Raw genomic sequence first — 17,301 nt, 5'->3', positions numbered from 1 at the left:
CTTCAGAGTGGAGACATTGTTCAGCTCCAACAGGTTTGGCTAAGTCTCTGACTGTATGTGCCACATTAGCAGGTGAATTACAGGAATGTGGACTGGAGAGTGAAACTTCCTGGTAGGAACAGAACAGGGTGGAGACTTCAAGAGGTTTCACCTGTTTCGCTCCTCTTACTTCCCTGTTGACTGACAAGGAAGGTAGGAGGCTCCTATAAAGAGGTGGACGCCAACTCGAACACACAACTCGGCTCAAATTCAGGACAAGAAGGTGTGAACTCGACAGGTAAAATACAGCTCTGTTCCTGACACAATGAATGAATTAATGGCTCAGATTAACAGCAAGGCTGCTGCTCTGTATTTATATATATATATATATATATATATATATAAAACTTCAGAGCATATATATATTTTTGACTAATTTTTTTGACTGATTTTAAAAATAATTTATTTCTACCTTGATATTTAATGAAATTTGAATAAGTCTGTATCTTTTTGCGATAGATTTTTCAATAATTTGTAGGGAATGAACTTTATTCCATCATTTTTGCCTTTGGTATATTCTACATATTTCACAGTGTTATATGTGTGTGTTTCAACTAAAACCCCTACAAAAATAGAGAAAAAAATACTATTTTGATCATTCATTTATAAGATGTTTGTTTATTTACAAATCAAATCTAATTTAGCTATTAGGTGGGATGCCTGTATCAGCCCTTGTTAATTAAAATATTTGTCATGGAACTCCACACCACTGCCTCTATGTATACTTCAATGCTTTCACTGATGCTATTGACATTCTTTGAAATGGTTGGAAATACATTTGATTGCAACTGTAAAGTTTGTTCATTTATTTACTTCAACAGTATAACTTTGCAAAATTGATCCAATAATTCAACTGAATGATACAATCCGTCCATTTTCTTCCGTTTATCCTTTTAAGGGTTGCGGGGGGGGGGGGGGGGTCTGCAGACTATCTCAGCTGCTTTTGGCCGAGAGGCAGGGTTCTCCCTGGATAAGTTGCCAGTCCATCGCAGGGCCAACACATAGAGACAGACAACCATTCAATCTCACAGTCACACCTACGGTCAGTTTATTCAGTCAGCTTTGTCCCCTCTTGCATGTCTTTGGACGGTGGGAGGAAGTCAGAGTGCCCAGAGAGAACCCACACAGGCACAGGGAGAACATGCAGACTCCACACAGAAAGGTCCTGTGTCTGAGCCAGGACTCAAACCCGGAACCTTCCGCTGTGAGGTGACAGTGCTAACCATTGCACCACCGTACTGGCCTTCAATCATACAATTTAATGCTTCATTCAAAATTTCAACCATTCAGACTTCTAGGTGGGCATACATTGGTATTTAAAATCAGTCAAAATTATACTGAAAATAGAGATTAGAAAAATTCTGTCAATAAATATTATTTACACTGTTACCGTTCATTTGGCTCTCCTCATTCCTCCAACCTTTAGGATGCTTTACACAGAGTTGCTGCGGCTGTGGGATGAGTCGGTTCAGGCGATGGATACCAAGGACTGGGGTGAGGCCTTGGCAAAACTGGACCAGATCAGTGAGCCCACTTCCCGCACTCTGTTCAATGCTGCCTCAGCCCATGTTTCTCTAGGCCAACTGGACCTTGCCTTGAAGGTATGTGCGTGTTCAGGAATTAAGGGGCATGCAGGAGCCACCTGAAAACCTTGTAGTCAGGTGCTCCAATGTGTTCAATTGCACCCCTTCACACATTTACACTCACATAAATCCATTATTAGCTACACACCTACATGTTTACATTGGAAATTTTACCATAAAGATTGAAATCAGAAAAAAACATCATCATGTAGAAGGTCCTTTCTATATCAAACAGAATACTGCCCCATTTTATTTGTCAATTTTATCATTTGGTGACTTGAGAGACAGTTGAGTAATCCATACAAACATGTGATGCAAGCTGCATTCAGCCCTGTGTCTCCATGGCAATGGATAAATGTAGAGTCAAAGTTCAGGTTAGAGACAGAATTTCTAAATAAACCTGCTTTCTAAAACCATGAGAAGTAAACATGACTAATGGTTTAAGTTATTCATATTTAGCTATTCCCAACATGGTGGGCTTCAGCCTCTTGTGGGCAATAAAAATTGCAACAACAAACACTTCAAAGTGAAACAAGAAATATCTTTTACCTGGCAAAGGTTTTTCACAGATTTTCACTTTGGAATAAGAAAAAAAACAAACGTGGCATCTTTTCAACTTCGACTTGGACAGGGCTTCAGTCATGATGTGAACCTGGCATGACCTTCTCCCCAATCCATCCATCCATCCATCCATCTACAGTATCCATCTACTGCCACTTATCCTTTTAAGGGTTGCGGGGGGCTGGGTCCTATCCCAGCTGCCTTCAGGCAAGAGGCGGGGTTCACCCTGGACAGGTCACCAGTCCATCGCAGGGCCAACACATATAGACAGACAACCATTCACATTCACATTCACATTCATACCTGCGGTCAATTTAGAGTATCCAATCAGCCTCGTCCCCATCTGCATGTCTTTGGACTGTGGGAGGGAGCTGGAGTACCAGAGAGAACCCACGCAGGCACAGAGAGAACATGCAGACTCTACACAGAAAGGCCTCGTGCTCGAGCCCGGAACCTTTTTGCTGTGAAGCGACAGTGCTAACCACTGCACCAGCGTGCTGCCAAAACTTCTCCCCCTTCGACTCAAATTGTATTCTGTTTTTTCACTAACTGAAAAAATGATCACAGAGTAGAGAATACAAATCCCAACTTCATAATATTTAGGACACTTCATATTGCAATATGAGCATGTTACTCCAGGATATGCTTGAGTGGCTCGATATGCAGGACCTCCAGAGACCATGTCATAGACATAGTCAGTGTGTGAACGTGTGCGAGTAATTGTGTCATAAAGCGTTAAGTGTTTGATAGACGCAGTCCATCCTGATGGCAGCAGCAGCAGCAGCTTTCCAGAAACATAACGCTGTCTACCATTTCTCTGGATCTCCCTGTATAGTGAACATGTTTACATATGGCACAGTATAAGAGAGACGAGATGTCTGATTTTTGATGTCCAGGCTTTAGATCTCACCATAGCCAAGGATGAGCGTCTGTCTGTGGCCTTCTTCCAGAGAGCAGCAGTGACAATGCAGCTGGACAGGTAGGGCTGTCACACCTGTATCTCTTTCTATTATTGTAATGGTTTTGATTTAGATTGACTCTATCAAAAATACGTGTCATCTAGCACCATGACACAGTACCGGCACAACCCAACTAAACACCTTGTTATTACACTTTGGATTTTTTGAAGATTTTTAATGAGACATAAAAAACAAACAATATATGAATTGCAGATAATTCATGAGAAAAATTACAATGATAAAAAATTATTTAAACAATTGTGGATTTATTAAAATGTTTCAGGGCTGCAAAGATTCATATAATCAGATTTTAATATATGATATGGCACTATTATGAGATAGAAGGTAATGAATGATGCTGATGGAACGGTTGGTAAATATTAATGAAAGGCTTATTTAAAATATTTTTTCATTCAAGTGTTGAAACTATCGAGACTGCATGACTCTTACCAAGATGCTTTGTTACATTTTGAAAATTAACTCTGTGTGTGTGTGTGTGTGTGTTTGTGTGTGTGTGTGTGTGTGTGCGTGTCTGTGTGTGCGTGTGTGTGTGCATGTTTGCATCCTCCAAGGCTGGAGGATGCTCTGTCAGACTGTATCTGGGCACAGAAACACATGAGAGGGAACATGGTCATTGACTACCGACAACTTGGACTGCGATACAAACTCTACAGCTGGCAGGTCTAACACACACACACAAAAACACACACACAAAAACACACACACACACACACAAAAACACACACACACATCCTTGTACTTATATCTTTATGAGGACTTACATTGACGTAATACATTCCCTAGCCCCTCACCCTGAACCTAACCATCTCAACTGAGTGCTTGACCCTAACCTTGACCCCAAACCTAACCAGAACCTAATTCTAACCTCGAACCTAAGACAAAGTCTTAACCTTCAAACAGCCCTTTGAAGATGTGAGGATCGGCTAAAATGTCCTCACTCTGTTGGTTAAATACTTATTCTAGTCCTCAATATGTAGCAAGTACAAGAACACACACACACACACACACACACACAAAGGCAGACACATTCATCTGGACACATTACAATGAAACACACAGTCTGTCAGCACTGAGGAATCAGAACTGCTACATCATCACCTCCATTATTGACTGGAATGTCACGTCCACCTGTCAGCTCACAAAGCCTCATTGATGGCGACTGAGGAAGAAGTTACACAACATGAATAGGCACTAACTAAACTACTGAATGAACAATCACACCAGGCACAATCAACCACAGCAACCTTGAAATAACCTGATGAACTGTAGAACTATAACTTCACTGACACAGGAAAACAGTGATGAGGGAACACTTCATTAGTTGAAGGTATAACACTTTTGGTGTACTGCTGCAAGTTAATTTGTGGTTGCTAATAATACTTATAATCTGTATACATGCTTCTTTTTCATCTGATCAATGATAAAATAATAATCAAATGAAGATTTTATATGCACATTTTCAGAGTTTGTTTTGTTGGTTTGTTGTTGGATGAAACAGATATTTAAGAGTATCAAGTTTCCATATGGTGTTTTATATATATATATGAGTGAAACAGCCAGGCAGGACAAGAAAGGTGAGCGTGTCATAACAAACATGGAGCCAAAGGTATGCTTCACCGAGTTACTAAAGCAGTCCACTCCCAAATGAATTGGACATAAATGGACTGTCACAGTGTAGGGATTATCAGTCATCCAGGTCGTGGTGGTATGTCTGAGTCATAGTGCAACTGGCCTCACTTTTGCAGAAATCATCCTTGAGGCTTTCTTCAGTTCCTCAGAGTGGGACATCGCTGGCTTTTCACTCTCTGAGGACATCTTCTCTTACAGGGTCATTGAGGTCTCCTGAGTATACACGTCTTCCCTATAGAACACAGATGATGTGAAAGAAGTGTGAAAGAAGAGAAATCATCATTAACAAGAGGAAGAGGCATACAACACCATTGTCAACCACACATAATTCACTCCTGAGCTCCCTCCCCAGACCACTTAACACCCAGGCACACTCAGGCTCAGTTGACCTTAATGAATCTGAAACTCAAAATATTGACAGGCTTGTACAGACTAAGTTCCTCCGGGAGGGTTTGAATAGGAAAGCCAGGCAGGTTCAGGTGGCTTCTGGGGTAATGTCAACCACCAAATCACAACAAAAGTTATCTCATGACACTTTACAAGGAGAGCGGAGACCTTCATTTCAACAGGCAGGAATGTTGAGCAGATTCAGGCCTTCTGCTTTGAACGGTTGCGGGGAAAGAGAGCAGGAGAGAAGGGCAGAGACAAAGACAGATAATAGAGAAAGACATATATAAAGAGAGGGACAGAGATAAAGAGGGAGAGAAAGGGGACATGAACAGGTGATGCTAAAAATGGCAGCCTCTTCAGGTCTTGAGCCTCTTTCAGTAGCAGAATCAAGATCTGGGAAGTGGTGAGGCAGAAAGGCTCCGGAGAAGATGAGGTTAGAAACACAGATGAGTGTTGGAGGGGAGAGAGGAGGAGAGAGGAGGAGAGAGAAGCCCACTGGACCATGGTAGATCCCCCAGCAGTCTACGCCTATAACAGCATATCTAAGGGCTAGCCTAGGCCAACCCTAAATATAAGCTTTATCAAAAAGGAAAGTCTTAAGTCTGCTTTAAATGTAGAGAGTATCTCTGCATCCTTGACAGAAGCCAGTACAAGAGGAATATGGTCTCTTCTACCATTCCATCCATTCCATTTTTCTTCTGCTTATCCTGTTATGTGTCATGGGGGGGCTGGAGCCTATCCCAGCAACTTTCAGGTGAGAGGTGGGGTTCACCCTGGACAGGTTGCCAGTCCATCACAGGGCCAACACATAAAGACAAACAACCATTCACACTCACAGTCACACCTACAGTCAGTTTAGTGTATCAATCAGCCTCGTCCCCATTTGCATGTCTTTGGACTGTGGGAGGAAGCCAGAGCACCCAGAGAGAACCCACACAGGCACAGGGAGAACATGGAGACTCCACACAGAAAGATCCCGTGAATGAGCTGGGGCACAAACCTTCTTGCTGTGAGGCAACAGTGCTGACCACTGCACCACCATGCTGCAGTCTCTTCTACCACTTCGGGTCAATACGCAGGCAGCAGCATTTTGGACCAGCTCTGAATGTGGTCTCTACTGATACCAAAAGCTTCAATCCATGGTGAACAGCTACTGACAGTATGCAAATGAGCCTTACATAGTTGGGTTTTTGTATACAAAAATAAAAATAAAAGATTATCTTGTATTCTCTGTCTTATAATGTTAAATGCTATAGGTGGACAAGAAGACCAGGGAAATGATCTACAAAGGTTAAAGTCTTTTGCCTTTTCACCACAACTTTAAAACTCCAACTTTCAGATTAAAATGTTATCTGTTTTCTCCCACATTTCAGCAGTGCAATGCATTAGAGGTCACTCATGTAGTTCTAGTGGGAGAATGGAGATAAATGTCTCATTCATGCACACAAGCATACACATACAAATACACAAACACATAATGTAAGTGTTCACATGGATGATATCATACTCTTCCCCAGTCTGCCTGTGGTTTCCTACTAGTCCAGTGATCCACATGTGACTATATTATATTTTAATGGCCAGTCTCACTTACAAATACAAAGAATGACAGAACGCTGAACTGTATTATTATGAAAACACTGCATCAAATTAGCACTTGAACCAGAATGCTTGAATTCACACATAAATGACCCACATAGCTTGCCAGTTCCTGTGCTTCAATAGATAAAGTTGAATAATGTATCCTGCAATGTTATTTGACAATGTTATTCCTTAAGGAGGGATACTTGAGAAACTGGCACACATCTCTGGCCATTTACAGCAGAATCATCTTGTGCAAAGATGATAATAAGAATAACTATGTATGAAAAGTTTGGTTCCAAAACCATAAGGTTTTGATGAATCAACACTTTGTAATCATCATCAGTGATACATCCTTGAACTTCTTGTCCAAATCCAATCTCAGCTCATATATCAACATTCCTCGGATTTCACTGCAGGTGTTGTATAATGCAGCAGCTGTGTACTGTCGGATGGGCCAGTGGGAACAGGCCAGAGAGGTCCTGCTGTCAGCTTCGCAGGAGCGAGGAGGAGGCCGAGGAGGGAATGTGGAGTTGGCTTTGGACAGTGTCCTGGTAAGTCTCATGACCTTCTACAGCTCCTCAATGTCACAACACCTTTCTATTATATTTCTGTCATCCACACAAATATTCTATCAGTGATAGAAAGGCAGGGGAATTTTTGGAGTGTGTGTGTTTGTGTGTTTGTTCTTGTACTTGCTACATATTGAGGACTAAAATACGTATTTAACCAACAGAGTGAGGACATTTTTGGAAAGTGAGGACATTTTAGCAGGCCCTCACATCTTCAAAGGGCTGTTTGAAGGCCTAGACTTGGTTTTAGGGTTGAGGTTAGAATTAGGTTCTGGTTAGGTTTACACACTAATATCTAACCAACTGACGCAGGTTGAAATGAATCTTCAGACATGCTGAAAAGAGAAAATTCTGTATATTGATCTGACAGTGCTGGTCTTTTGTTTGAATCAAAACTTCCTTCCAAAATCTGTGTTGAAGCATTTGTTGCCACTACTATTTCATATCTTCTGGGCAACTAAGTAATTGTGCCAACAGGTATGCTCACAAGCATTCACTGTGTGCCATATTGTTAACTTCCATTGTAATTCAATGATGTCAAACCATGTAAAATATGGATGTCACTCAGGTTGGAGCTTGCGTGGTCGCTAATGTATTTTGAGTACCTGTTGCACTAAATCTCAATTCAGGCAGCCAAGTGTCACAAATGTTCAAATGTGACACCAGATGCTAAAGCCCCATGGGACAGAGGGACATCCATCCATCCATTTTCTATTAAGCGTCACGGGGGGGGGGGGGGGGGGGCTGGAGCCTATGACAGCAGCCTTCAGGTGTGGTACACCCTGGACGAGTCGCCAATCCATTGCAGGACCAACACATAGAGACAGACAACCATTCACACTCACAGTCACACCTACGGTCAATTTAGAGTATCCAATCAGCCTAATCCCCTCTTGCATGTCTTTGGACTGTGGGAGGAAGCTGGAGTACTTGGAAAGATCCCATGCAAGGAGAACATGCAAATTGCACGCAGAAAGACCCTGTGCCCGAGCCGGGGCTTGAACCCATAACCTTTTTACTGTGAGGTGGATTTATATCACATTTATATCATATTGGGAAGTTAAAAAAGCTAATTTCACCCTGCAGAATGAGAAGGTTCTGGCCCCTCTATTGGTGCCCGAGGGTGTGGTGTTCCGACCCAGGAAACAGGAAGTTGAGCAGCTGCAGCAGAGAGACTTCCTAGGCAAAGCAAAGGTATCTGCATGGGGAATCTATAGAGTTGTGAATGTATGTAAGACAATCTAAGCTCTGTGGTTCATTTGATCTGCTCATCAATGAAGCAAATTGTTATCTTGAGAATCTTGAAATCTTCCATCTGACTTTGGCTGTACAATAACTTATCTCTATATGTCATATCATTTGAGCAGCAGACATACTGATTACCTAAATAGCCTGGTAGTTCTGATTTCATGTGTGCTTTGTAGCAGTTCTGAAACATCAAAAACATAGTGTACCTTTTCACACTGCTAGAACAAGATTTTCCATTTCACTTTTCTTTCTTGATTTGTGTGATGGTTGATTCTGTTGCCTCCTCCCTGTGCCAGGTTGATAACACTGTTATTTGATCAAAGGAGGCTAAGACATATTTCAATTTTAAAACATGACAGGACATGTTCAGGTTTGAGTTATGTCTGATCTTCTACTTGCAGGTCATTTCCTCCATGATTCCAAATGATGATTTTGGAGGTTTCGAACCTCTCAGGCTACAGGTAAGACTGACCCCAGCATCCATGTGGAGAAGTCTGTTACATTGATGTCACTGTCTCAGGTTGTTCACTTCCTGTGTGTTATCTCAACAGAAGCCGGGTTTCTATCAGCCCACAGGGGAGGGAGCCCAGTGAGTACTAGTGATACTCATGTCACCAATGTTTCTATTCTAGTAAAAAAAATAATCCTACAACAGCATTGTATTACTCATTATGTGGAAGTAAAATAATTATTTATTTTGTCATTACCTGTCAGGGACTCTCGCTACATGCGCATGGGGTTCCCTTATATGGCTCGAGGCCCAGGCCAGCTGACTGTGCCAGGAGGTGCCATGGTCTTTTTATTTGGGGAGGAGGACCGGGATGGGATGGCGACTGTCATATTTGATGGACAGGTGAGGTGAAATGATTATGAGATAAACCTACAGCATTAAGTTGAAGGTGTTTATCAATCCCGATGTATATCCACATGTTCATTTGCTTGGCAGGAGTCTTTCACTCAACTAGATGCCATTCAATTGCTTATTATGGCACAGGAACTACAGGAAGTAGAACCATAAAGTCAAATCAATTGATGTCAGTAATGGTATAACAATGACCCCCCCCCCCCCCCCCAAAAAAAAACCAACCTATTTCAACTACTTTGTTTTCAGCTCTCTACTGATTTAGAACCCAACACTCTGGTCACATTTATTATATTTACTTAATAAAGTTTTCTTGAAGGGGTTGTGTTCCCTAAATACTGTACACTGATAGGAATTTTATAGTGTATTCAGATATAGAAACAGTTTTCCTTCCTGAATCACGTATCATCATCATACCCATAATCCACTTCATTAATAGTTCTCTTTCCCCCCAACCGGTCAAATCAGAAGGCCGTTCCCATTGAGCCTGGATCTGCTCAACATTCCCGCCTGTTAAAAGGAAGGTTTTCATTGCCACTGTTTGTTGGGTGTAAATTCATTGAAGGAGTGTGGTACTACACCTCCTCTACTTGTGTGTCATGAGATAACTTTTATTGTGATTTGGCGCAATACAAATAAAACTGACTTGACTTGACTTGACTTAACTTCCTGTGCTGTTATATTATTCTCAGTATTGTGTTGGAGAATTTCTGTTAAGTCCATTTCTAAGTTGTATCCTTTGATTTTTCAGAGAGGACTGGTGCCAATGTCGCTGCTCAAAACTGCAGATGTCAAGAGCAGCAAAAGCAAAAAGGACAATGTAATGTATTTATTCATGTAGTAATAGATTCAATGGTTATGGGCAATAATATTTGAGGCTTGTCTTGCATAATGGGGTAACAACCTGGGGCCTCAATTGAAAGTTTTAATGGCAGTCAAAATATGACTGGCTTTTTTCAAAAGGTGAAACATAAGATATTTCATCCTCTTCCACAGAGAGTTCCCAGTGGAATTCCACTTCCACCTTCCCTGCAGCCACCCACCCGTCCACAGAGCCAGCCCGGTCCATCTGCTCTTCCCTGGCGTATGAGTCCTTTTAGTCCATCCTTGTCCTCCTTCTCTGGCTGTCACTAACTTCCTCCTGCCTCATCTTCTGTTTACCTCAGATTGTCCCTCGATTATAGCAGTCAGTCAGTCACTGGCTCAGTGCTCTGGCTTCATCACTCTCTTACACTCTGGCTCCACCTCCACCTGCAGACTTGTCTGTGATTTCAGTGCTTGATTTTATCTAGTGAGAAAACAAGTGAATGAGAACAGACCAATTGCCAGCTGATTTATGTTAAAAAAAATGTTTTTGAATTTTCAAATGTGTTGATTAGTTCTTTTACTTTCTTACTTTTCATGAATGTCATGTCTCATGGAAATAAGGTCTCGTGCAAGCAGCAAGTCTCCTTAAATGATAGATAATTTATTTTGACAATTCATTTAAAGAAATGTAATGCATTGCATATTAGTTGATTTTCCAGGTATGTTTCCTCTTTGTTTAGCTTTTTTATTAACTGGACTGGACTTTTTTCCTATTACACGATGAGCTCAAGTTATTGGGAGTATAATGGTTTCTTTTGTTGATCAATTGTTTTGGCAAATGAGGCAAGGTGTTAGTGTACACTGTTGTGGTAGTTACATTGTCAAGGTGAGGGGCAGACTCATAGTCCAAGGCTTCAACTCAGATTGCCTCAAATTGACTTGTAGCTCATAAATACACCTGCCAAGTGCTTCTGCTAAGGCTGTTAGCAACATCCTTATTTTGCCCTATTGGACTGGTGGTGTTTGATTGATAGTTGTGGCTTCAACTGACATGCCCCAGTGTCTCAGAGTCAACTGTTTTACTTGGGTAGGTATTTAATAATGCATATTGCAGTTGTGTCTTTGACTTTAACTTGCATTACTTTCTTTAATGCTTGCTCGAACCTGCCTGAGCTGCTGTTCTTGTTGGATACAGGCTGTTGAGCAGGTTGGCCTTTCTAGTGGTACAGGTTCATAACTGTGTGATGAAGAAGACTCATGAGGAGTAGATGGTTGTTGATTCACTCTCATGTTATGCTGCTTCACAATCATGTAAAGGATATTTGCAATAGTCTCATAAACAAAGGCAAGAACTGTGTGACTGAAATTCTCATTTTTGCATAACATCCAGCTAAACCCCAAAACTTTGGGTCAAATCTGGTGCACATGAACACATTATCATAGTCGTGATATTGCATAGTGGACCATTTGTTATCCCATTCGTGTGTTTTCTCACGCGACATTTGTACTGTGTTTTTCCATCAGCACCTCTGACCTCAGACACTCCACCCCCATCCTACACCACCGCCACCAACACAACCTTGTCAGCCTCCAAGCCTCCCAAGTATACTGCCAACGCAGCAAACCAGCAGGTAATCTCCCCTCTGAAAAGCATCTGTGTGAGCTGAGAGGTGGAATCGTCAAAGATTTTTTTCCTCGCACTCTCAGCTCGTGACACACACATACACTCCTCGTTCTGATCTAAATATAGATGGATTGAGTGGACTTATAATAAACAGCTTTGTAATGTTGAACATAGTGAGAGGAATGCAGATGTGTCCCGATTAAGTCACTGTGACGCTCAGGGGAGGCTGAGGTATTCAGCGTTTGGATATAAATACTTGCCACACTGTTTGAGAGCTGCCGCCCGCCATAGTGACCTGAAAAGAGTCATCCTTGCGTGATGTAACTAATGGACTTCCTGCTCCACATTTATCATCAAACAGCAGTTTTTCTGTGTCAAGGTTACACTGGAAAATTTTGGGTTTTAAGTGATGAAGCAGCCATGATTAATGAACAATAGCATAGTGGGAGACCACACAAAGTTCCAGTGTACCTATTAAGAATGGGTCCATGGCAAAATGCACGTCATATTTGTTAATGTGTTTTCATTTCATCAAAATTGCCTTTTAAATCTCATAAAAGAACTCCAGAGCACCCTATTATATAATTCAAATTCCTTTATTGTACCAATATTCTCACGGGTTGCCTTGATATGATATAATATATATCTTTGTTTCGATAATGTAAATTATCACCCTAAAACACAAACTCTAATGTGCATCAAGCCTTTGTCAGGGTGTCACACATGACAATGCTGCTGCAATGAATAATGATTGCTTCACTTGAACAGCGAGAATATGAAGGTCAACTTACACTGGGCCTCAGGTTGGCTCTTGGCCAGTTAGTTATGGGGAAACAGTTTTTCAGATAGGCTTCAAAATAGAGTCAGACTTGGAGAGAACTCCGTGAAAAGATGATAAGTGAATTAGCCTGCAGGTAGTTCCTTCTACGGTCATGGACAGGGAAGGCTGAGGTGGGCTGAAACTTTACCACTAGATATCCCTTTAGTTCCTACACACTGGCCCTGAAAGTGAACTCAGCAGTGAAAACAACACATGCAAAGGGGAATATATTAATGACCTAATGACTGATGAGGAGTTTTTAACTGATGAACAGTGCCATCCATGTAAATATGAATACATTTTGAAATTAAAAAATATTCTGAAGAGAGTTCTTATTCAGTTACGTATCAGTCACTGTAAGTTATTCAGTTACATGCAGAGGCAGAGTGACTGTCTGGTAATCCTTACTTCCCCCCAATGACCATGTCAGCATGTCCCTGAGCAACATACTGAACCTAATTGCTCCTGATGAGTGGGTTGGCTCCTTCCATGGCAGACTCCACCATAAATGTGTGTGTGTGTGTGAGAATGAGATAAAACATTGTAAAGCGCTTTGAATACCACTAAGGTAGAGAAGCGCTACTGTATATGGAAATGAGTGCATTTATTTAATGCCTCTACATACTCCATAAATGCAAATGTTATGACAGTGCAAGTCCTCTGTGCATCATTTATATCTGATTTGAAGCCAAAAACAAAGTACAGAATATCCATCCATCCATCTATTGTCTTCCGCTTATTCCTACATTAAGTGTCGCGGGGGGGGGGGGGGGGGGCTGGAGCCTATCCCAGCGTCAACGGGCGAGAGGCGGGGTTCACCCTGGACAGGTCGCCAGTGTACAGAATATCATAATAGTTTTTTTTTTTTTCAAAGTTTTTACACTCTAATTCTGTGTATGTCAGAGATCTTGGGTCCAGATTCCCCCTGAACTTCATTCTTTTAGTCATAACAAAATACCTTAACATCAGCATGATAATTTACATGAAAACACAGTTTAAACTCACACGCATCTCGGAAGCTATATACTGTATATACTGACCACCATCGGTCTTGGTGAGTAACAAAAACATACTGTCATTGCTGTTGCCCTTGGCCTGATATGAGTATCTCCTTCGCTGTTACATCTCCGTGTCTAGAATAGGAATACAACAGTATCCTTTTGCATTGTTTATATTTATATGTTTCTGCTGCCTGTTACCAGGATGCTAACTCAGCCCAGGCAGCAGAGGCAGGCTCAGTGGTGGTTAAGGTTCACTACACATACACTGTGGCACTGTCGGTTCCTCTGTACACGCCATACCATGAACTGAGGGAACAAATTGCTCAAAAATTGGGCCAGCCAGCATCTCATCTGCGCCTCAGGTAACTGCGCAACTGTCAACCTACTTCTGTCTCTGTCTCTGTCTCTTTGAATTTCAACAAGTGATGCTTCCTTTCTAAAAATATACTTTTTTTCGTCCACTCCCCCACCCACTGTGTCCAATGTTTGCACTGGTTAAAAAAAAGTAGCATGAGATATTGGACACCGCTTTCATCACTGAATGAAAACCATTACAAAATCCTTATCCTTGATCACCAGCAGCTAATATTCATCAGAGCTTTGTTTCAGAGCATCAATCTACTGTGTTGTCGTAATCATGTGAAATATATTTCAGTTCTATATTCTCCACTGATCATGCCCTCTATTTCCTCTTTACCCCCCCAGATACAAGAAGCATGGCTCCCGGGTCCTAGAACCTTTGGGTGGGGAGGTAGAGTCAGGCACCTGCCTGCAAGAGGTGGCTGAGGCAGGCAGAGCTACTCTTTGGTGCCAGGTGAGGATTTGAGCTCATAAATACACATTCATCATCCAACGTACATCAGCAGGGGCTATCTGGGGGGACCAGATGCCCTCACCATCATTATTACAGTTAAATTGATGGGTTATATCAGTTCCTCCATGCCTGTAATACAAGCAGTACTCCTGCCACCACAACTACTACTGTTAATGTTCCTTTTTCAGGAACATTATCAGTACTAGTTGTGTCCTTTGAAACACAAACATATCACTATGGAGTGACATCATGTCACTGCCAGGTTGTCGCTTGTCACAGATTCTGTTGTTCATGAGCAGAATGTCAAAGCCGTTTGTCTGGGGCAAAAGCACTCTGTAATCCTGCCATTACAGGTGTCAGACAGATCATAGAATGAGCTCACTTAATAGAGAACCCAAATGCTATGAAACACTTCTGGTTGTGGAGGCTTCCAGTCAGCAAGCGAAGATCAAGACCAACATTAGCTTCAGTTTGCTGATTATATTTTATGGTCCAAATAGAAAGCTGAGACTTAAGAATGATGTCAGAGTTGAGAGGCGACATCGATGACTGGGATTGTACACAGTCTATACAGAACCAAAGCCTGCTCAAAACATATTGGTCAGTCTGACCCGGACCTCTTGCAGGCAGGTGCCTGACCCGGACGACCAGCTAAAATATATATGTATGCAAAATGGTGACCAATGTGAAAATGTTGCCTTCAAAAACCATAATGTCAGATTTACCTGGAACCCTCGCTCTGCTGTTTCAGACGGAGGACCCACTGGTCACCCGTACCATCCTCTACCAGATGGTGGCACTGTATGACTACACTGCTCAGGGCACAGAGGACTTAGAGTTCAGCGAAGGGGACACCATTGACATCTTGGGTGAAGGTGGGTCGTGAGAGTCTAAAGAAGTCGAGTTTTAGCTGAGTTGCTTTCACACTGCTTCACTCATTCTTCTTTTTGTTTTTCCCCTTTCTCTTGAGTAGTCAATGAAGAATGGTTGGAGGGACACTGTGCAGGAAATGTAGGCATCTTCCCCAGCTGCTTCGCCTACAGGGAAAATGCCAATATTACGGCAAGCACGGAATTATAAAAGCAAAGTAATTATCTCCAATGAACCAAACCATGTCCATATAAACCCTTCACACATCCTCCAGAAAAGTTACCAAACAGTGCACCCTGTGTAAATGACTGTTAACATGCTTCAGATTGGTTTGTCCAATACTGTTGATCTCACAATCAGTATGTCTATAGTACCTTTCTAGTTACATTATAAAGATCAATCTGTTGTACACTGCAGAATACAAAGAGTAAATTTATTCTGACCCAGTAGCTGAATGATTAGGTACTTAGCGAGAAAACTAATGTACTATATAATTAAGATATTAGACCTGCAATGAAATCCTCCAATTAATTTGTTCATTTAAGTGTTGATTCATATTAATGGTAATTTTACTGGGTTGCTTGCTTTTAGTGGGCTGTACAAAGGTGTTGCCGATCATTATTTTTGCAAGAATTTGCAGTAGTTATTCACAGTACTGTTCACATTCACGATTGCAATATTTGCAATATCCAGGAAGATCATTTTTCTGAAGCTACAGTTGAGAAACTTTAGTGCCAGTTAAGCAAAAAAATGTATTTAGTTTTACAGGTTTTGAGAAAAACAGACATTACACTTCTTGACAAAAATAAATAGATGGAACATGGAATCTCACCTGTTTTCAGATGCTGAAATCAATCAATGCTTTCTTAGCAAGTGACAAAATCCACACACATTCGAAAATACACTCACATCTGAATTCTCACATGTTTATAAAATAATCAAATATTGCTGTATTTTTTCAACTGTTGTCCATACAGGATTTAAATAACGAAAGTGAGGCTATATGTATTATTTAAATTTCATATCACTGTATCATCTATAAAATTTGTGTTCATTATATTATTAAACATTGTGGTTCTTTATGAATAAAGACAGGCTACATGAATGCTTCATTCACGTCAGTCATGGTACCACAGTCCCACCTCTGCAATAATGCTATGAACAATACACCTTCATCCTCCAGCTATCATGATGATGATGATGATGATGACATTCAAGGTTCCAGTCGGATTAATGGGTGGCGCATGGGTTGGTAACTCAGGCAGCTGATTTGCTGTTCTCTTTTTGCAGATGCACCTTAAGTTAACGCCTGGACAACAAAGTTTCCATCTTTAGATCTTAACTTTTCTCTTGTCATTCTTGTCGATGTCTCTCAGCAATTTCTTTGTGCTCACAGTACTTTGCAGCTCAATTCATGAGATGTTTTATGGACCAAAAACTTTCCACAAACCTTACATTAAAATGAGGGTGAGTAGATAATGACTGTATTTTTCTTTTTTGGTGATCTTTGCCTTCAATAACCACTTTTCCCCCTTTGGTCCCAGTCTGAGAGGGTCCTGGAAGGTATTCAATGTCTTTCAGACAATAGCTGCTGTAAAAATTTTTTTTTTTTTAATTAAATTAAAAACAAAAACACTTACATGCAAGTTTCTTCGATCGAGCAGTAGAAACGCAGTCTCCTCCTCCTCCCAGGTGGATGTGGGCCCTGCGACCTGTCATCAAACTGTTTAATGACCACATAACTCTCACGCTGAATCCGTGTCTAAACTCTAAACTCTCTCTCCATCACTATGAATGAAGCCCACGGTGCCTGAAATTATTAATGACCATCGGGATTTTAGACATCAAGCTGATTATGCTTAAGTGCTTATAGTCTTTAGCCATACCACTCACAACTTGAATTTTATATTTAATTTTCACTTG

General features: G+C 41.3%; 1 protein-coding gene across 3 annotated transcripts; it reads left to right on the top strand.

The window, feature by feature from the left end:
- The first annotated feature begins 182 nt into the window (after positions 1 to 182).
- On the top strand, positions 183 to 16,856 carry noxa1 (NADPH oxidase activator 1). Of its 3 annotated transcripts, XM_086207046.1 has the most exons (17): positions 270 to 277; positions 1,140 to 1,248; positions 1,466 to 1,640; positions 3,080 to 3,162; positions 3,715 to 3,823; positions 7,180 to 7,314; positions 8,419 to 8,526; positions 8,982 to 9,041; positions 9,132 to 9,169; positions 9,295 to 9,433; positions 10,194 to 10,262; positions 10,439 to 10,526; positions 11,774 to 11,880; positions 13,896 to 14,056; positions 14,400 to 14,508; positions 15,260 to 15,383; positions 15,482 to 16,856. In XM_086207046.1, the coding sequence occupies exons 2-17, from the start codon at positions 1,181 to 1,183 to the stop codon at positions 15,586 to 15,588; spliced, it is 1,680 nt and encodes a 559-aa protein (XP_086063172.1). In that variant the 5' UTR covers positions 270 to 277; positions 1,140 to 1,180; the 3' UTR covers positions 15,589 to 16,856. The 3 variants fall into 3 exon arrangements, with proteins under 3 accessions (XP_086063173.1, XP_086063172.1, XP_086063174.1); XM_086207047.1 differs by lacking the exon at positions 1,140 to 1,248 and having other exon boundaries at positions 183 to 277; positions 15,482 to 16,855; XM_086207048.1 differs by lacking the exon at positions 270 to 277 and having other exon boundaries at positions 1,227 to 1,337.
- The last annotated feature ends 445 nt before the right edge of the window (positions 16,857 to 17,301 follow it).

This window comes from Aulostomus chinensis, chromosome 6 (genome assembly GCF_037954235.1).
Source record: "Aulostomus chinensis isolate RoL2024-O1b breed Wild chromosome 6, RoL_Achi_v1.0, whole genome shotgun sequence".
In the NCBI taxonomy this organism is placed as follows: Eukaryota; Metazoa; Chordata; class Actinopteri; order Syngnathiformes; family Aulostomidae; genus Aulostomus; species Aulostomus chinensis.
The sequence above is the reverse complement of the archived record's forward strand: the minus strand, read 5'-3'. Positions and strand labels throughout refer to the sequence as shown.